Raw genomic sequence first — 16,384 nt, 5'->3', positions numbered from 1 at the left:
CATTTCCCCCTCCTCTCTCCCTCCCTTCCCTCCCCTCACCCTGACCATTTCCCCCCTGCTCGGGTCATGACCCAACTGTGCAGCGCCTTGGGACGTCCTCCTGACGTGAAAGGCGCTCTATAAATGGAATCTTGTTGTTGTTGTTGTTGTTGTTTTTGTGGATTATTGCTGATAATCGTTGTTATCCTTTGTGATCTATTTGTTGCTAATACTATGCTAATATGTGCAGAAGAGCATGATATATCAGTTATTGTATTAGGATGACACAGTATGGTTCTCATTTATTTAAATTATTTTTATTCATTTTGTTTCTTAATGTGATCCATATTTATAATTTTGATGGTGTTAAAATCAATAGAATGTGATCAATCGATTTTTATTTTGTGATGAAATTGAGGGTAAATGCCCAATGTTACTCATTCTGTGGTATTATTTATCTAAAACAATGAAAATCTTGCTTTGGAGTTCCACAAATAGGTTACTGCTATTAGGTGGTGAATCACGTTTTGCATCACTATATGTTTGTTGGTCAGAGTCCAAAATACTTATTGGGGCAAATGTTACAGTAATTGGTTCCTATAATTTGTGTGAATCATCAAAATTTAGACAAATTGTAAATATAGCTAAGGCATGGATTATATCATTTGTTACAATATTTTCTGTATGTACACACGCATGTGCAAATTTTGTGATTAAGTACCAATGACTAAATATTGCAAGAATGAATGGTGCTTGTTGTGAATTAGCTTGTATTTTTCTATATTTTGACATCCTGTAATCTGTGCTTTCTTTCCTCTGTCTTTCACATCAGCTCATGCACTTTTACCCTTTTGTTTGATCTTCTCACTTCAGTTCACAATGTGAGTTAAGAATCTGGAGCATTCTGGTATAGTAGTCTTTTTCTAGGTGATTGATTTAGATATCAAGTAGTTAGTTGTATCATTACAGGCTTTTAAGAGTCAGCCATTGCCATTCTAGGTACGGTTAATATCATTAACCAGGTCGATAACATCTTCCAAATGTACATTATTTTATCATTTATAGAGTTAAAATTACTACAGAAGTACTTGCATAATGTTTGTGAATTTTATTTCATTTTCACACAATTGTTATAGTAATTTCAAAAGCCTGTAATGAACATTAACATGGTCACCATTCAGTTCCAGTAGACACACTAAAATGTATTTTTATTGAATATTTTTCATACTCCTGTTTTGCCACTAACCTTTTCAGCTTGGCTCAGTGGCTAGCATTCTCATGTCTGGATCAAAACAGAAGGTTTGTGGTTTCAAACTTGACATTTGTCCTTGAACTTATAGACTGGACTGAAACACCAATACGTTACTGGGAGGATGCTGTATTGCTGCTTTTCATTTGGATGAGATGTTAAATTGGGGTCTTGTCTACCTGTTCAGGTGGAATTTAAAGATCCCATAACCATTTGAAAAGAGAATGAAATTTCTCCCGACATCCTGGCCAGCAGTCCTCCAGATTAATTGGTCATACACTTTATAGTAGTTTGTGGGATTTTGATGGTGCAAATAACTGAACCGTTTACCAACATAAATTACCTATGAAGCACTTTGAGATGTTATGACACCATATGGTTCCATTTTTAAAAAAAAGTTATTTTAAGTCAAATTGTTTTTATTTTTTAACCCTTTAACCATTTATAGAATATGCTTATGGTTTGTTTGAAGATAACTCATTTTCTAGAGCACATCTTTAATAGAAAACTTTAATAGTAATGTGAAATATCAACTATTTCACCTCAAACGTGTGTATTAACCACCCCATTTCTGAATCAATTAAGCTTTAAGTTATTATATACTATTACTACACGCTCTTTAAGACTGTTTTTAAATTATTATTGTGATGACATTCAGGATACTTTCTTGTGTAATTGTGTACCAATTTAAATTTCTTTATATGAAACTTCCTCTTTCTTAATAGCCCCTAAAAGTCTGAATCATCCTTAATTAAGAGCACCTAGACGTTACCCTGCATGAAGGGTGCTATATAAATGCAAGTTGTTGTTGATTGTCACATTTCTTTGAAATCTTTACAATGTACCTATAACCTTGAGGAGGTAGTGTAAATAAAACTGCACACCATTGTTTCAGGAAGGTGGCCTCACCTGTGATTTGTACTGTGTCCTGTAGCTCAGTGGCTAGAGCACTCACCTCACAAGCAAGCGACCTGGGTTAGATTCCCGGCAGGGCGAAACCTTGGGCAAGTTTCCTTACTCCACACGCCTGATAATAATCCTTCAAAAAAAACAATAATAAAATTCATCACTTCAATTCACGACTGTTTGTGGGACACTGCTGTGCGCAAATAGCTGCCGCATTTCGCCCGCAAATATACAGTCAATTCACTTTAAAGTCTATTCTGTGAAGCTCTTTGAGACACCTAGAAGGCGTGAAAAATCGCTATATCAAATGCAAGGATTATCATTAATGTCAGAATAACTTTTAATGATTTAATCAAGTGCTTCTCAGCATTTGATTTGGCATGTTGACAATTACTTCACAGTAACTCGATCATTTCAAGGAATAGTTAAGGATCATACTTGACTTATTTTTGCTTTTCATCTTTGCTATCAATCGCCCCATTATTCCTTACACGTATTCCATGTTTCACTTTACAATATGTGCCACCTTAAATTTTCTCGAAACTACTGTAATGTTGCACTAAAATCATTAGCCACTCATGCACCTGTTCGTAGCGCGTGCACATCGTATCCAGCAGTGGAATGCTTGCCCAATGTGTGTTTGAACAAATAGTGAGATTTCCTTAAGTTTCTTTATTTAGGTACAGGGTCAGGGAGAAAAAGTCAGATAGACAAGGAGAGGATGAGATAGAAGAAAGAGAGGTTATAAGGAAGGAGTAGAGAGACAAATTGAATCTTACCTGAAAAGAAATTTAGTACAGTATTTTGCATGACGTCCAGATAACTGCATTACTACTGCACTGAGTACTGAAGTGGCAGTTTGACATTGCCTGGATCTCTCACACTGTGCTTTTCAGCATCACTTGAAAAGCTGGAAAAAAATTGCTGTAGGCTGTACTGAGTATTACATAATTTGCCAAATGAGTGAAGTGTTAACTTTACTGCTGATGTTCAGTGGCACCATGAACTTACAGAATGATTAGAAGTTATATGCTGGCTTGATCCTGGCAGGGGGACAGCTCTGCTTGTGAACCTGGACTGTCCTACTATTAGGGCTTTGGTTTGGGAATTAGTAATCGCTGACTGAGAAGAATCCCTGCTCCCAGTATTTGGTCGGCCTCTCCCATGTGCTGTCAAAAAGTCAGGCTGACTGGTCTATAATGATTGGTGTCCTGAGTACTGCTGATCTGCCTAGATCAAGAACAGGACAACTGCGACCGCTACAGTGGATTGACTTGATTTTGACAATCCATTACCAAGTACGTCACTTTAGAGCAGAGCAAAATAGGTGACAGCAATCAGCTCAGCTCCCAGGAAACCTCACTTACCGCCCTTCCCCAGGAGAATTAGATAACATTCTGTAAAACGTTAGCATTGCCAGAAATACACAGCAGATTGAAAGGATAAGATCATGTATTAACATTTCAAGTGAGATTCCTCATTAGAACTCCTGATAGAATAGTCTTACGCAAAGTATTAACCTATCATTCTCTTTTGATTGCTAATACTGTGTATTTCTGTTTTATATTATTTCTTTCAGGTTTCTTGCCTTTGCATATTTTTTAATCTATTGAAAATTTTATTCTATTTTCAGTGAATATTTCTATCAGAAACTATAATTATACTTTCTGTTCTGGAAATATAATGCCAGCATGTATGTTAGTTAGTAATATGTCCCGCAAACACCTTTAGAAACCCAGCAATAAATGGAAATATGATTGCTTTTACGTTTTAGTTTTTGCATCATCTGTTTGCACATTATTAAATCCTAGCGAAATAGGTGAGAGCAATCTGAAACTGAGTGCTTTTGAGCACTTTGAGACATCCTCCGACATAAAGGAGTTACATAAATGCAAATGTATATTGTAACTATTTTAGACATCAGAAAAAAATGGAAACATAGCAAATGTAGCTGGCGACTGCATGGAAGCTAATGTAAATCAACAGACTAAAACAGAATCTTGCACTTTTGTTTATGAGCACTATTTGTTCTGAACCTGCCACAGGTTTATTCTAAGTTTGTTGTGATTCATTTTCATGTAAACTGTTCTTTAACTGAGTTATATTCAGATGTTAAGTTTCATTGTTACATTTTTTAAATTTAGTTATAAGCGCATGTAGGTAAACTTTTAAGAAATTAAAATATTTTATATGGATGACAGTCAACTTTACAAAATAAGTTTTCAGATGTTTGGTTATTAATAGAATTTTAGATAAGAAAGAATACAAATTGTTCTCAGAAATGTTATTGCTGTGAAGAGCTACTGTAGAAGCTATAATTTACCTCATGCTTATTTAACTCACAAATTTAATATGCTAACAAGTGCTTTCTGAATCCCAATTAAGATTCTGAAAGGGCTACATAATTATGATGGGTGGGGATGGTTCTTCCTGGTGCTGGTGTTCTCATGCTTTGTGTACTGTAGGATTTTGGCTCATAGAACAGGGCTATCGTGCACTGGTTGCCAGCAGTAGAAATATTTTCATTGAAGGCTTCAACATAAATATCTCCACAGCTAACAAACAGACCACTTAAAAAAAATGCATAAAGAGAGAGTTTAAAAAAGTCTTAAGTTATTATGAATCATAATTGTAGAAATGACAGCACAGGTGTTGGCCACGAGTATAAACTAGTGCTGGTTCACTCATTGGTGCTAACTATTCCATTCTAATCCAAAAACCCTAGTCTTTACATTCATTCTATGTTACATTTTGCACAAAATAACTAAATGATTCTAGGTGAAGTAATGTAATCTTTCTCCCCTGATTTTCAAATTCTACTAAAAAAAATTATAATTTTATTTCACTTTTTTTCTAAGCTGTCAGGGAAACTAATCTTCATATTTATCTGCGTTTGTCTATTGCTCCTGTTTTTTGTTTTTTCTAGGCACAAAATTTGGAGCCAGGTGATTACTATGTGCGTTTGAAGTTTACAGTGGACAACCATGTGCAATACTATATACCAAAGCAGGACATTATTCATGAGTTGGTAGGTAGACTGAATCTATGTGTATGAAAGTATATAAAATTTAACACTATTATTGTTATTCAACTATGATAACCTTGCCACTGTGGGTTTATTAATCACAGTTCTAAGGTAAGTAAGTTTACCAAACAGCAGAAGTACGCAGCCTGGAAACCTCTTGAAAGCAACTTTTTAATAGTCTCAGATTTTGAACTAAGAAAGGTCACACAAGTAACCATGAGATGAAAGAGCAATTAATCTGAAGAAGTACTGGCCAAAACATAAGTTTGAATGTTAGCATTGGATCTTTAACAATCACCGCAACAGGCAGAACGGATATTGGTTTAATATCTAATCTACAAGATACAACCACTGAGGATACACTGCTTTCCCCAATACAGCACTTGAATGTCAGCCTAATTTATGAACTCAAGTCCTGTTGTGGGCTTGAACCCCAAACCTTCTAAACCAGAGGGAACAGTGCTCTCAACTGAAGTAAACTGAAGCCCATTGAGCTAATTTAATGTAATAAACAAATTTAGAGGAGCCTAGCTATTTTAATCCACCACATTTTCACATGTTGCTGAGCAGTTTTAGTTACACATCTGAATACAGGAAACAAATTGCAGATGGAGAGGCACAAAACTATCTGAGAGAAACGAGTGGTATTTCTAATGCAGTATTAAGATTCATAGTGAAAAGTGAATATCAAATAATTTTAATTATTAGGTGTTAGGAACATGCTAATATAATGCAAATGTAACACTTCATATTCACTGACAAATACTTAAAATTGTTAGTTGTTTCTATAGATGGATACATTATCTGATGCCATGGGTTTTGCACAATTTTGAAATTAACAAAGATATTTTGTTTTCTCAGTTGTTCCAAGAAATTGAAATTTGTCCCAAAATTATTCGTCATGTTCAGTTTGATAAGTCTGATGCTTCTATTAATTATGGTAAGGAATATGTAAAACATTAAATGTATTTATTGCTGTATATGACTAATCTGTTGAAGAAGAATTGTAATTGTATGCTTTATATCAATTATAAATCACTGTCAAGCCACTCACTGTACTTTTTCTTATTTTCACTACAGTGACTAGTGGCATAAATATAATCAAAATCAATCTTAAGGTCAGGTTTGATCTGAGATTGATTTATAAAAGTACATTATTGCACATGATACAGTTTACAATACGCAAGTGAGCAGGGATTTGAACCATTGAAAGCCACATAGATCAAAACATAAACAACTTGCATTTATATAGTGCTGTTCATGCAGGTAGCGTCTTGGAGTGATTAACAGTGGTGTGGCTGTTAACACCAACAAAAAAGCTTTATTTCACTGGAATCGAATTCTGAAAAACTCTCGAGAGGACCTGGGTTCGATTCCCGGGCAGGGCGAAACGTTGGACAAGTTTCCTTACTCCACATGCCTCTGTTTACCTAGCAGTAAGTAGGAACCTGGTTGTTAGTTGAGTGGCAGATAGCATTTCTGGGGGTAAATAATCCCTTTTTTTAAAAAAAATATAGTCACTCAATCTACGACTGTTTGTGGGACACTGCTGTGTTCAAATGGCTGCCGCGTTTCGCCCACAAAATATAATTCACTTGAGAGTATATTCTGAAAAGCGCTTTGAGACATCTCGAATACATGTTGAGGCGCTATATCAAATTCAAGGATTATTATTATTAGAATCCTTAAAACCTCTGTTAGTTTAATCATGAGCCTTTTCAGCTCCCGTGAAAAAGCTCTATTCAAAAGCTCTTAACTTCATAATTCTCTCTTTATAACTGAAACCCCTGATCCTTGGTGATATTCTAGCGCATCTACACTACACTTTTTCCATTATCATCAATTATAATATGGGATGTTTATAGGACTAATGAAGTGACATAATAGGATTTTAATTTTTAAACAATTGTAGCTAGAATTCACACTGGTGCCATGGATGACACCGCTTCAGTACATTTAGAAGAGAAAAGGAGGGGTGAACATTAAATATTGGGGAGCAAACAAAACATTCAATTTAATTTTCAAGTATCAGAGGTAGTTGAATTAGCTGAGATTTGGACTTGGGACTGCAAGATTCTGGATCTGAAACCCGTAGGTTGTCAAAATTATTATCATGTTTTCAAAAATTCCTCCGTGGGGGACCAGGATTGATCTGGCTTTGAGCAGCCACACCCGGCAGAAGTTAGCTAGGTATGTACTAACCCATGGCAGGCATGGAGTTATGGACATGTATAGGCATGTGTGTAACTTTGCAGTCAAAGCCCTGATGGCCTGAGCTGGACAAATACTCTGTTGCAGCTATCCAACATATTTTAAAACTGACTTTTCATAAAATTAAAGTAACCAGCAATCTGTCATCTTAAGTTGGCAAATAAAAAAAGATATTTATATTTGTATGTATAAAATATTGCATGCAGTCGTTATGGTTTGGGAGAGGATAATGATAGTTGCACTGTAACTGAAAACATTTTTACATCTTTGTAAACCTGTCTCTGACAATGGCACTTATTTCTTCTCATCTAGTTTGGAACTATGTTCCTAAAAATGATTTGGAGAACATGTGCTAAATCATATGCTTTAGTATTTTGTTAGTAATCCCTACCATGTTAAGTGTATATTATTTCTTATAAAATATGTATTCTTATAAAGTATTTGTTTAATCTGTAGTAGTTATTTTTTGAATCATTTTAATTGTAAAATTGTCCTTGCTGCTGCTGTTGTAATGTCCCACATATTTTAAAAAGAAGGGAAAGCAATCAGTTTTCTCATTTTAAAATATTGAGTTGTTTTTCAGACCATTTTAACATTTTTGCCAATGTTTTAATTTTGCATGGTCTTTATATCCTTTTGCTCTACTTAGGATTTTGTGTGTCTTTAGTTGAAGAGGAGGACTCACGTCATCGAATGCTTATAACAGATGTGAAAGAAGAGGGTCTAGCTTTCTGTAAAGGTAATATTGTTCTCATTGCATATCACTAATAATCCTTGCATTTTATACAGTATGTTGTCAGTATCGCAATGTACTTCATAGGGAAGTGCTGCAAAATGTAGTGACTATGTATTTTTCGGTAATCATGGAAAACAATGTGCAGACAACAATGTTCCTCAAACAGCCATGAAGTGAATTAGCAATTTATCCGATGCCTTGTTGATCAGGGCATTGGAAGAAACTCCCATCCATTTTTCAAATTGTGTCAAAGAGAATCTAATCTAAGAAAGGAAGAGGAATAAGCACTGAAATAGACTAGTACAGAACTTTATTAGAACATTCTTTCAAAACTACTTGCTTTATTTACAAGTTCTTCATTATCTGTGGCAGGCAGGAGGGCGTGGGGGTAAATTGGAAAGAGCCAGATGGATCTTTTACTGCACATTCTTGTATTCATTTTTCATTTATATCCAATAAACTTTGCAATAATACTTACCTCAGTACTGCAACTTGCCCTTGCTGCAATTTGTTATTCACAGTGACGCTTGCATGCCATGCCAATTTGTGTTCATTTTTTGAGGTATTGAACATGCTTTAGATGATCAATTAAATCTTTTGATGAGTTCAGAGCAGAACTTAGGCATCTTCCAAAACTCCAGTTTAGATTCTACTGTTTTTATTAACATTTTAGCAACCAGATTTATTTGTTGCCAGTTTAACCCTTACAGGGCAGCAACTAAACATAGTCACCAGTATTGATCTTTAAAGTTGCAAATGCAAGAAGCTGTTCATTTCAATGAACATTAAGGTTAGGCTCTTTTCCATAGGAAAATTGGTGATTGATTTTTCTCGGCTGCTGTTTTTGCACTCAAATATTGACTGAGACCTTAGGAATAGCTTACTTCCTGTTTGCAAGGATGGTAATATTGCATCAGGGAGATGGTTAAAAGAAATCCACAAGAACATTTATTGTAATTTCTGGAAGACCAAAACATTTTAAAAATAAACTAAACTTGTGGAAGATGAGTGCTACCTATTAAACCTGTACTTTCTTAATACTTATATTTTCTATTTTACATTTTTTAGGTCTGAAAACAGATGATGAAGTTTTAGAGATTAATAAACAGAAAGCTGAAGATCTGAATATATCTGACTTGAAGCTAATGCTATCTGAGTCTTCACTTTCTCTCACAATACGGACATATTGTGAACTAGCAGATGGTCCGTTCTGTGCTTCTCCTCCAAGGCGAGTCAGAGTATCAGATGAGTTGGTTGATGGTGGGTTTGTTCACCATCAAAGTAGACATGGTAAGTGGTATTTTTCAAACATTCTTTATTGAGGTCAGGATTTTTCAGCAGCAGTGATATAATTAGAGTTCTTTGATGTTAATAGAATTAAGAAATTGCCAGGAAGATAATTTGTATCACTTGCCTTAGGGAACTTCCAAAAAATACTCAGGTAATTGCATAACCTTTTTTTGCCATCATTATTCTTTGTTAAAATTATTAAGTATGACTATCTGAATTTGTGTCAGAAATTCAAAAGAGAATTGGATAGTTATTTCACAAAGAATTCAATTGAAGGGGTATAAGACAGATAAGTGTAGGATTGTTTATTTGTAAAAAAAAAACTTGATTGTGAGCCACATGGATCACACATTCTTTTCCAGTCTGTGCATTCCCGTGTTTGTACGTGCAGGACAACACACAGTACTGTCCACCTAAGTCGGATCCACTATTTAGAGCTTTCACTTACAGCAGCGAGGACATGCCTATCTCTCCAAGTCTCAATTAAAAGCCAAACAGTGCTTTGACTAATGTCAAGCATATTTCCCCAGGTCCAGTTCAACCCTCGGAGTTTGAGCTACAATCTAGGCAGATAGTTCAGTGCAGTATTGTGGGAGTCCAACATTATCTTCATTCTTTTTTTAAAACGTTAAACCCATCTCCATCTGCCTGTTCAGATGGATGTTAAATATTCCATGACACTATTCAAAAAGGGAGAGAGGTGGCTCATCTTACGATTGTAGGATGGATGTTTGCCTACAAAATGAGTTACTAAACATGGGAGTAATTACCTGTGAAATTCTTTTGAGATATTTTGATGTAATATGGAGTTAAAAATCCTCCACTCCCTCCCTCTTTTTCTCTCTCTCACTCCAATGCCTTCGGAGGATAGTTTGTTAAATGGTTTACAACAACAACAACAAGATTACATTTGTATAGCCCCTTTGACGTTGGGAGGACGTCCCAAGGCGCTGGACAGTGTACAGCATTTCAGACCCGAGCTGGGGTCAGGGAGTCTGATCCATGCACAAAAGAGGACAATCACAGTATGAAGAACAATAGATATTAAAGTTAAATTGTTTTGAGTTGGAATGCACAAATGTTGGCATGTTTAGCATTAATATTAGGCCAAATATGTTGTCACCTTGGCAGCCAAAAACAGAACTGCTAACTATTCTAATAATAATAATAACTATTCTAATAATAATAATAATAATTCTCTTTTGTACTTCCACCGTTGGTCTAATTTCTTCTACCCTTGGAAAGCACACACAACCATGGTGAGGCAGCTCAGCAACAGTGTATTCAAAAGCAACAAGATTAATTTAAGAGAAGGTGGAATAAAGAGAGAAAAGAAAATTATAATCATGGTGCAAGGGAACCATGTTCAGAAACAGCAAACCTATTAATATTAAGTGCAAAACCGTCCCACTATTGCTCTCATTGACTGTGATACTTAATGCCTTTCAAAATAATTATAGGGATCTTGAAGTAACCTTGCAGCTGCTGTCGATGTCCTTTTACATTTTCAGAATTATTTAAAATAAAGATAACTGATATGCCCTAATTGAGTTCAAAATGGTAATCCTGTCATCCTAAACCTATCCTATTATCATTTCATATGAACTTTGCATCTTTTGGTGAAATGGACCTGGAAACATAATAGCTTGTCTCTAGGGTAGGAATAATTACATCATATTATTGAAGCATTTGATATTTCTATTGAGAATTGTTACATTCCTCTAATCGAATAATTAAAAATTGGATTACCTACACATAGTTTTAAGAAAGAGTGTGCTTCCTTTTTATCATTTTTAATATTTATGTATTTCAACTTTTAAGAGTTATTTATGAATTGTTTCTCTCAATGGTTCATTATACTTTTCTAATTTCTGGGCAGAAAAAAACATAAAGAACCATATGGAACCTAGCCATTGTGAAGCAAAATTCACTGCATCACTTGAAACTGATGAAGCACGCAAAGTAAGTCAATAACAACAACAACTTGCACTTATATAGTGCCCTCAACGCTTGGTAGCGTCTCAGAGCACTTAACAGTGGCAGAGCCTAACTCCAAGCCAGGGGGAGGGGAGAGGTGGCCATAAGCACGGTCGAACAGGAAAGTCTTCAGGCGGGACTTGAAAGAGGGGAGAAAGGGAACAAGGCAGTGGGATTGAGGGAGATTGTTCCAGAGTTTTGGGTTGTAGTGACTGAAAGCACGACCTCCGATGGTGGGGCGGAGGGTGCGAGGGACGAGCAGGGGGCCAGTGCCAGTCGAGCGGAGGCGCCGGGTGATGGATTGGGGAGTGAGGAGTTTGAGGAGGTAGGGAGGTGCTTGGGAGTGAATGGATTTGAACACAAGAGTGAGGATCTTGAAGTTGATCCATTCGGTGATGGAGAGCCAGAGGAGCCTGGCCAGAACTGGTGAGATGTGGAGTATTATTATTATTATTAAGTCAATATATATTGCTGTATTAGCATCGTTGTGAAAGCCCATGCAAATCATATAGTGAAATGCTGATTAATAACTTATCTTTTTTGTTCCTTTAATCTATTTGTTCTTGCTATACCTTTGCATCTTTTGTAAGAATTCTTATTCAACAGTAGATTCTTCTCATGATTTTGGAATTTTAGCATCATGACAAATAAATAGGCATGTGTTTCAATGGAAACCAATTCTTCTGTATTGTAAATAGAATTAGAGAACTATAGACATTTACAGTACAGAAGAAGGCCATTTCGCCCATCGTCTCTGAGGTGGCTCTTTTAATAGCCATCTTTTCAGTCCCATTTACTTGCCCTTTCCTCATCCCTCTGTAGTTTACTCCTTTTTAGGTATTTATCTAGTTCTGTTTATTGTAGGGGAAAAAAAATATTTCAGAAGTAAGAGTGCCTAGTATCAATCCAGATCTGACTATTAGTACAAACAGGGTTTGAGAAACAGTTTTCTTTATTTTTATTATTTCTCTGCTGTATAACATTTATATCTTCAGACCTGGAAAAGACCATTGCAGTCTATCCAGCTCATCCCAAAGTTTTTTAAAAAAACACATTAAATACTGTCTCTCCTACCTTTCAACAGATTTCTTCACCAAATAGCTAATTGTTCTTGAATTTGTTCGTGCCTTCTGCCTCCATAATAAATAAGAATAATCCCTACATTTGGTATAACTTCTTTCACACTGGAAGGATAATAATAGTAATCCTTGCATTCGATATAGCACCTCATTATGTCACTGAGACATCTAAAAGCACTTCACAGGACATACTGTTAAATGGATAGACTGTATTTTGTGGGGAAAATGCAGCAGCCAGTCGCACACAGCAATGTCCCACAAACAGCCATGGATTATCAAATGCAAAGATTATTATTATTATTGTGTGACCAATTTTATTTGGGGGATTTATTGGCCAGGACAGCGGAAAATACTCCCTTCTCTTTTCAAATAGTGCCATGGAATCTTTAACGCCCACCTGAACAAGTAGATGGGACCTCGGTTTAACGTCTCATCCAAGAGTTAACACCCCCCAGCACTGCATTGGAGTGTCATCTTAGACTATGTGATTCCAAGTCCAGACTTGAGACTTGAACCCCGCAGCCTTCTGACTCAGAGGCGAGAGTGCTACCAAACTGAGCCTTTGCTCTACCATTACTAACTAGGAGTGTTTCAAAGTGCCTCAAGGGATGTACTATAAAGACTTTGTATTTTGTCAGTGAAGGTGGAGCCAGTTTGCACACGGCAGTCTCACAGACAGCAGCACAAAATATTGCTGGTTTTAGCAGTACATTTTTAGTAATATCTATAATAAATTATACTCCCAATTCACACCTTATATGATACTAGTACCCGTTGCAGCTACACTTGCAACCAGTTACATTTAATCGGCCTCTCTTTCGAGTGGCATTTTTATTTGTCCTTGAAAGGCTTCTTAGGTATCTTTATCCCTTAAGATCAAGAAAATGTGCTATTGAACTCATTAGCATTCCTTGTTCACATATTTGCACACACATCATTTTGGGAGGACTCCTGTGGGAGGATTTCTGTTGGTATTGCTACATCAGATATTTTGTCTTTCGTAGTATAGATGTATCCCTCTAGAAGGGTGTGTGACCTCTGTTGCTACTTTGTTGCAGAATATCATCCATACGTTTTTGGGGGCTTAATTAAAGGAGTCCTGTAGCTCAGTGGTTAGAGCACTCGCCTTGCAAGCGAGACACCTGGGTTCAATTCCAGGCAGAGCGAAACCTTGGGCAAGTTTCCTTACTCCACACGTCCAATAATAATTCCTCCGAAACAAAAAACAATAATAAATTGGTCATTTTCACGACTGTTTGTGGGATACTGCTGTGCGCAATTGGTTGTCGAGTTTCGCCCACAAATATACAGTCAATTCACTTTACAGCATATTCTGTGAAACGCTTTGAAACGTCTAGAAGATATGAAAAGCGCTATATCAAATGCAAGGATTATTATTATTAAAGTATTTTGTAACATATTTGTTAATATAGCTCATCAACAATAGGAGATTCCCCTCCAAATATGCCCATGACATTCCTCCATGCAAGATCTTTCCGATGAGGTATAAATCATGTCTCTACGTCAATTGGTTCTTGACAGACAGACACACAGGCAGACATTTTGTCTTTATTAGTATAGATTTACTGTGGACATGTGTGGGAAAATTAAAGAATCTTCAAAGTGTGTTTGCTTTAAATGCTTCTTTTTCTTCAAATGTGTTAATATTTCAACAGCGGAGGCATCATAGAAGCAAAATCCTGCATTTTGTCAATAATAATCATTGCCATAGTACAATAAATGGTATGAATTTTAAAAATTGACATTAGAATAGTTATTCATTTGTTAGCTGTTCTTTCACAATTTTCACAATAAATGCATTTTAATAAATAATTTTTAAAAAATCAAGGCCTTCAAATCAGGTCATTTGTATTGCAAAAGTCTGGCACTACAATTTGCCTCATGTACAGGTGACCTGTAATCTTGAATACTGAGAAGACACAAAAGAGGAAAGTTTTGGAGAGTCACAATTATTAAAGCTGTGGTTTTCATGAATGCATCTTGGTATTTGACAAATTATTTCAAATTGCATGCAATACAACTTAGAATGTGATGTGGCTTTAGAGAAAATTAGTGTGAGTAATATTTTAATCTACTTTTGTGCCATTTTTCTGTTGGCAAATATAAGAAAGTGTAGGTGGTGTAGCATTATGGGGTGAAGTAAAACACATTACAGAAGCAGGAGGGAACCCTGTGCCAAAGCCATTAGTATAGACATGTCATAGAAGAGGGCTGAAGGTAGCTCAGAAGACATAATGTGTGTATTGTACATAGCTGAGTTATCTGGAAATGGTGAAGGAACATAAGAAAGATAAAGTTTCCAAAGGAGACAATAACAGAACTCTTGGCAGGGCTCTGATTGTACTATGGAGTGTTGTAAGGAAAATGCTAAGCTTTGGCATTAAAAATGACATGGACAAATTTTATGTTTTGGGTTCCTTTCACAATTCCTTTAGGACCATTGTAAAGGTCACCACTCTTTTGAAAAGTTAACTGTTCATTGTATTGCAATGTGTCCTATTACATTAGGTTCACTAAGAGTCTGGAGTAGCTGGTCCAGCAAGGGTCCTTTCACTTTACTGGTAAAGGCCATCATTCACTACACACATTAGCGTGCAAGGTTAGCTCTTAGGAAACACAATTTATACTCTTCGTTAATAATAATCCTTTCATTTGATATAGCGCCTTATGTCTTTGAGACATCTCAAAGTGCTTCACGGAATACATTGTAAAGTGGAGTGAAACATGGCAGCCAATTGTGCACAGCAGTATCCCACTATCAGTCGTGGATTGAGTGACCAAATTATTATTATTTTTTTTTAAAGGGATTATTACCTTCGGAAACCGCTAATTGACTAACAATTGGGTTCTACTTACTGCTAAGTGAACAGAGGCGTGTGGAGTAAGGAAACTTTCCCAACATTTCGTCCTGCTGGGAATCAAACCCTGGTCATCACGCTTGTGAGGTGATTGTTCTAACCACTGAGATACAGAACTCCTATTTAATAGTTAATAATATACTCTTAGTTAATAGATCATGATTTCTCCATTCTATCAACCAATTCAATCTGCCTATAGGAGCTCTATATGCTCTTGTGCTACCCCACAATGTGCTTTCATCCTAGTTATAAAAAGAAGATCCAAAGTGAGAAAACTGAAAGAAAGGCGTTTAAGAAACAACAACAAAATCAAATTTATATAGTAACGTTCACATGCAAAACACAGCTTTGTAAGGATATGAGAGAGAGATGGATTTTCAGATAGAGAAAAGTAATACAAGATCACAAGATCGGTCAGGGTGAAGAAAGACCTTCGGCACTTAAGATCTCATCCCTCCAGAACACCCACCCTAATGTCCCCCATCACTGCATCAAGCTGCTTTTTAAATGTCCTGGCCTCGAACACCTTTTCTGGCAAAGGTTCTGTGTTCCAATCGTTGATTACCCTCTGCTTAAAGAAAGACTTCCTGTCCTGAAGTTGCCCTTTTCTTCTCCAAATCTATGTCATGATACATCCTATTGATCTGGCTTTGCCTTTTCAATCCCATTTAAAATTTTGTATACCTCTATGAGGTCTCCTCTGAATTGTCTTCTCTCAAGACTGAAGAGCCTTAGCTTGTCTATTCATTCCTCTAACACTGGGTATTATCCTTGTTGCTCTCCTCGGCACCGCCTTTAGGGCCCAGACACACCCTTATGTCACAGTGACCAGATGCAATATCCAAGGTGTGGGTTGACCAGAGCACGGTACAGTCGGAGAATAGCATCTGGGAATCTAAACTCAACTAATTTCGCACTAATATATCGTGCAGTGGTAGCATTCTAACTTCTCAGTCAGTGGGTTATGGGTTCAAGCCCCACGTAGGGACTTGGATTCACATAGTCAAAGCCGATACTCCGATGCAGTGCTGGGGTCGGTGTTGCATTGTCCTT

General features: G+C 36.4%; 1 protein-coding gene across 1 annotated transcript in view; it reads left to right on the top strand.

The window, feature by feature from the left end:
- Positions 1 to 16,384, top strand: part of LOC103185540 (TIAM Rac1 associated GEF 1) — an 87,154-nt gene that overhangs the window by 46,721 nt on the left and 24,049 nt on the right. Inside the window, exons 11-15 of the mRNA XM_042334263.1 lie at positions 5,061 to 5,162; positions 6,021 to 6,099; positions 8,020 to 8,109; positions 9,175 to 9,396; positions 11,276 to 11,358. Of these exons, the coding sequence (XP_042190197.1) occupies positions 5,061 to 5,162; positions 6,021 to 6,099; positions 8,020 to 8,109; positions 9,175 to 9,396; positions 11,276 to 11,358 (576 nt within the window). The remainder of the gene's footprint in view (positions 1 to 5,060; positions 5,163 to 6,020; positions 6,100 to 8,019; positions 8,110 to 9,174; positions 9,397 to 11,275; positions 11,359 to 16,384) is intronic.

Source organism: Callorhinchus milii, unplaced genomic scaffold (genome assembly GCF_018977255.1).
Source record: "Callorhinchus milii isolate IMCB2004 unplaced genomic scaffold, IMCB_Cmil_1.0 Scaffold4, whole genome shotgun sequence".
NCBI classification, from domain to species: Eukaryota; Metazoa; Chordata; class Chondrichthyes; order Chimaeriformes; family Callorhinchidae; genus Callorhinchus; species Callorhinchus milii.
This window is presented reverse-complemented; position numbering and strand designations above follow the sequence as displayed.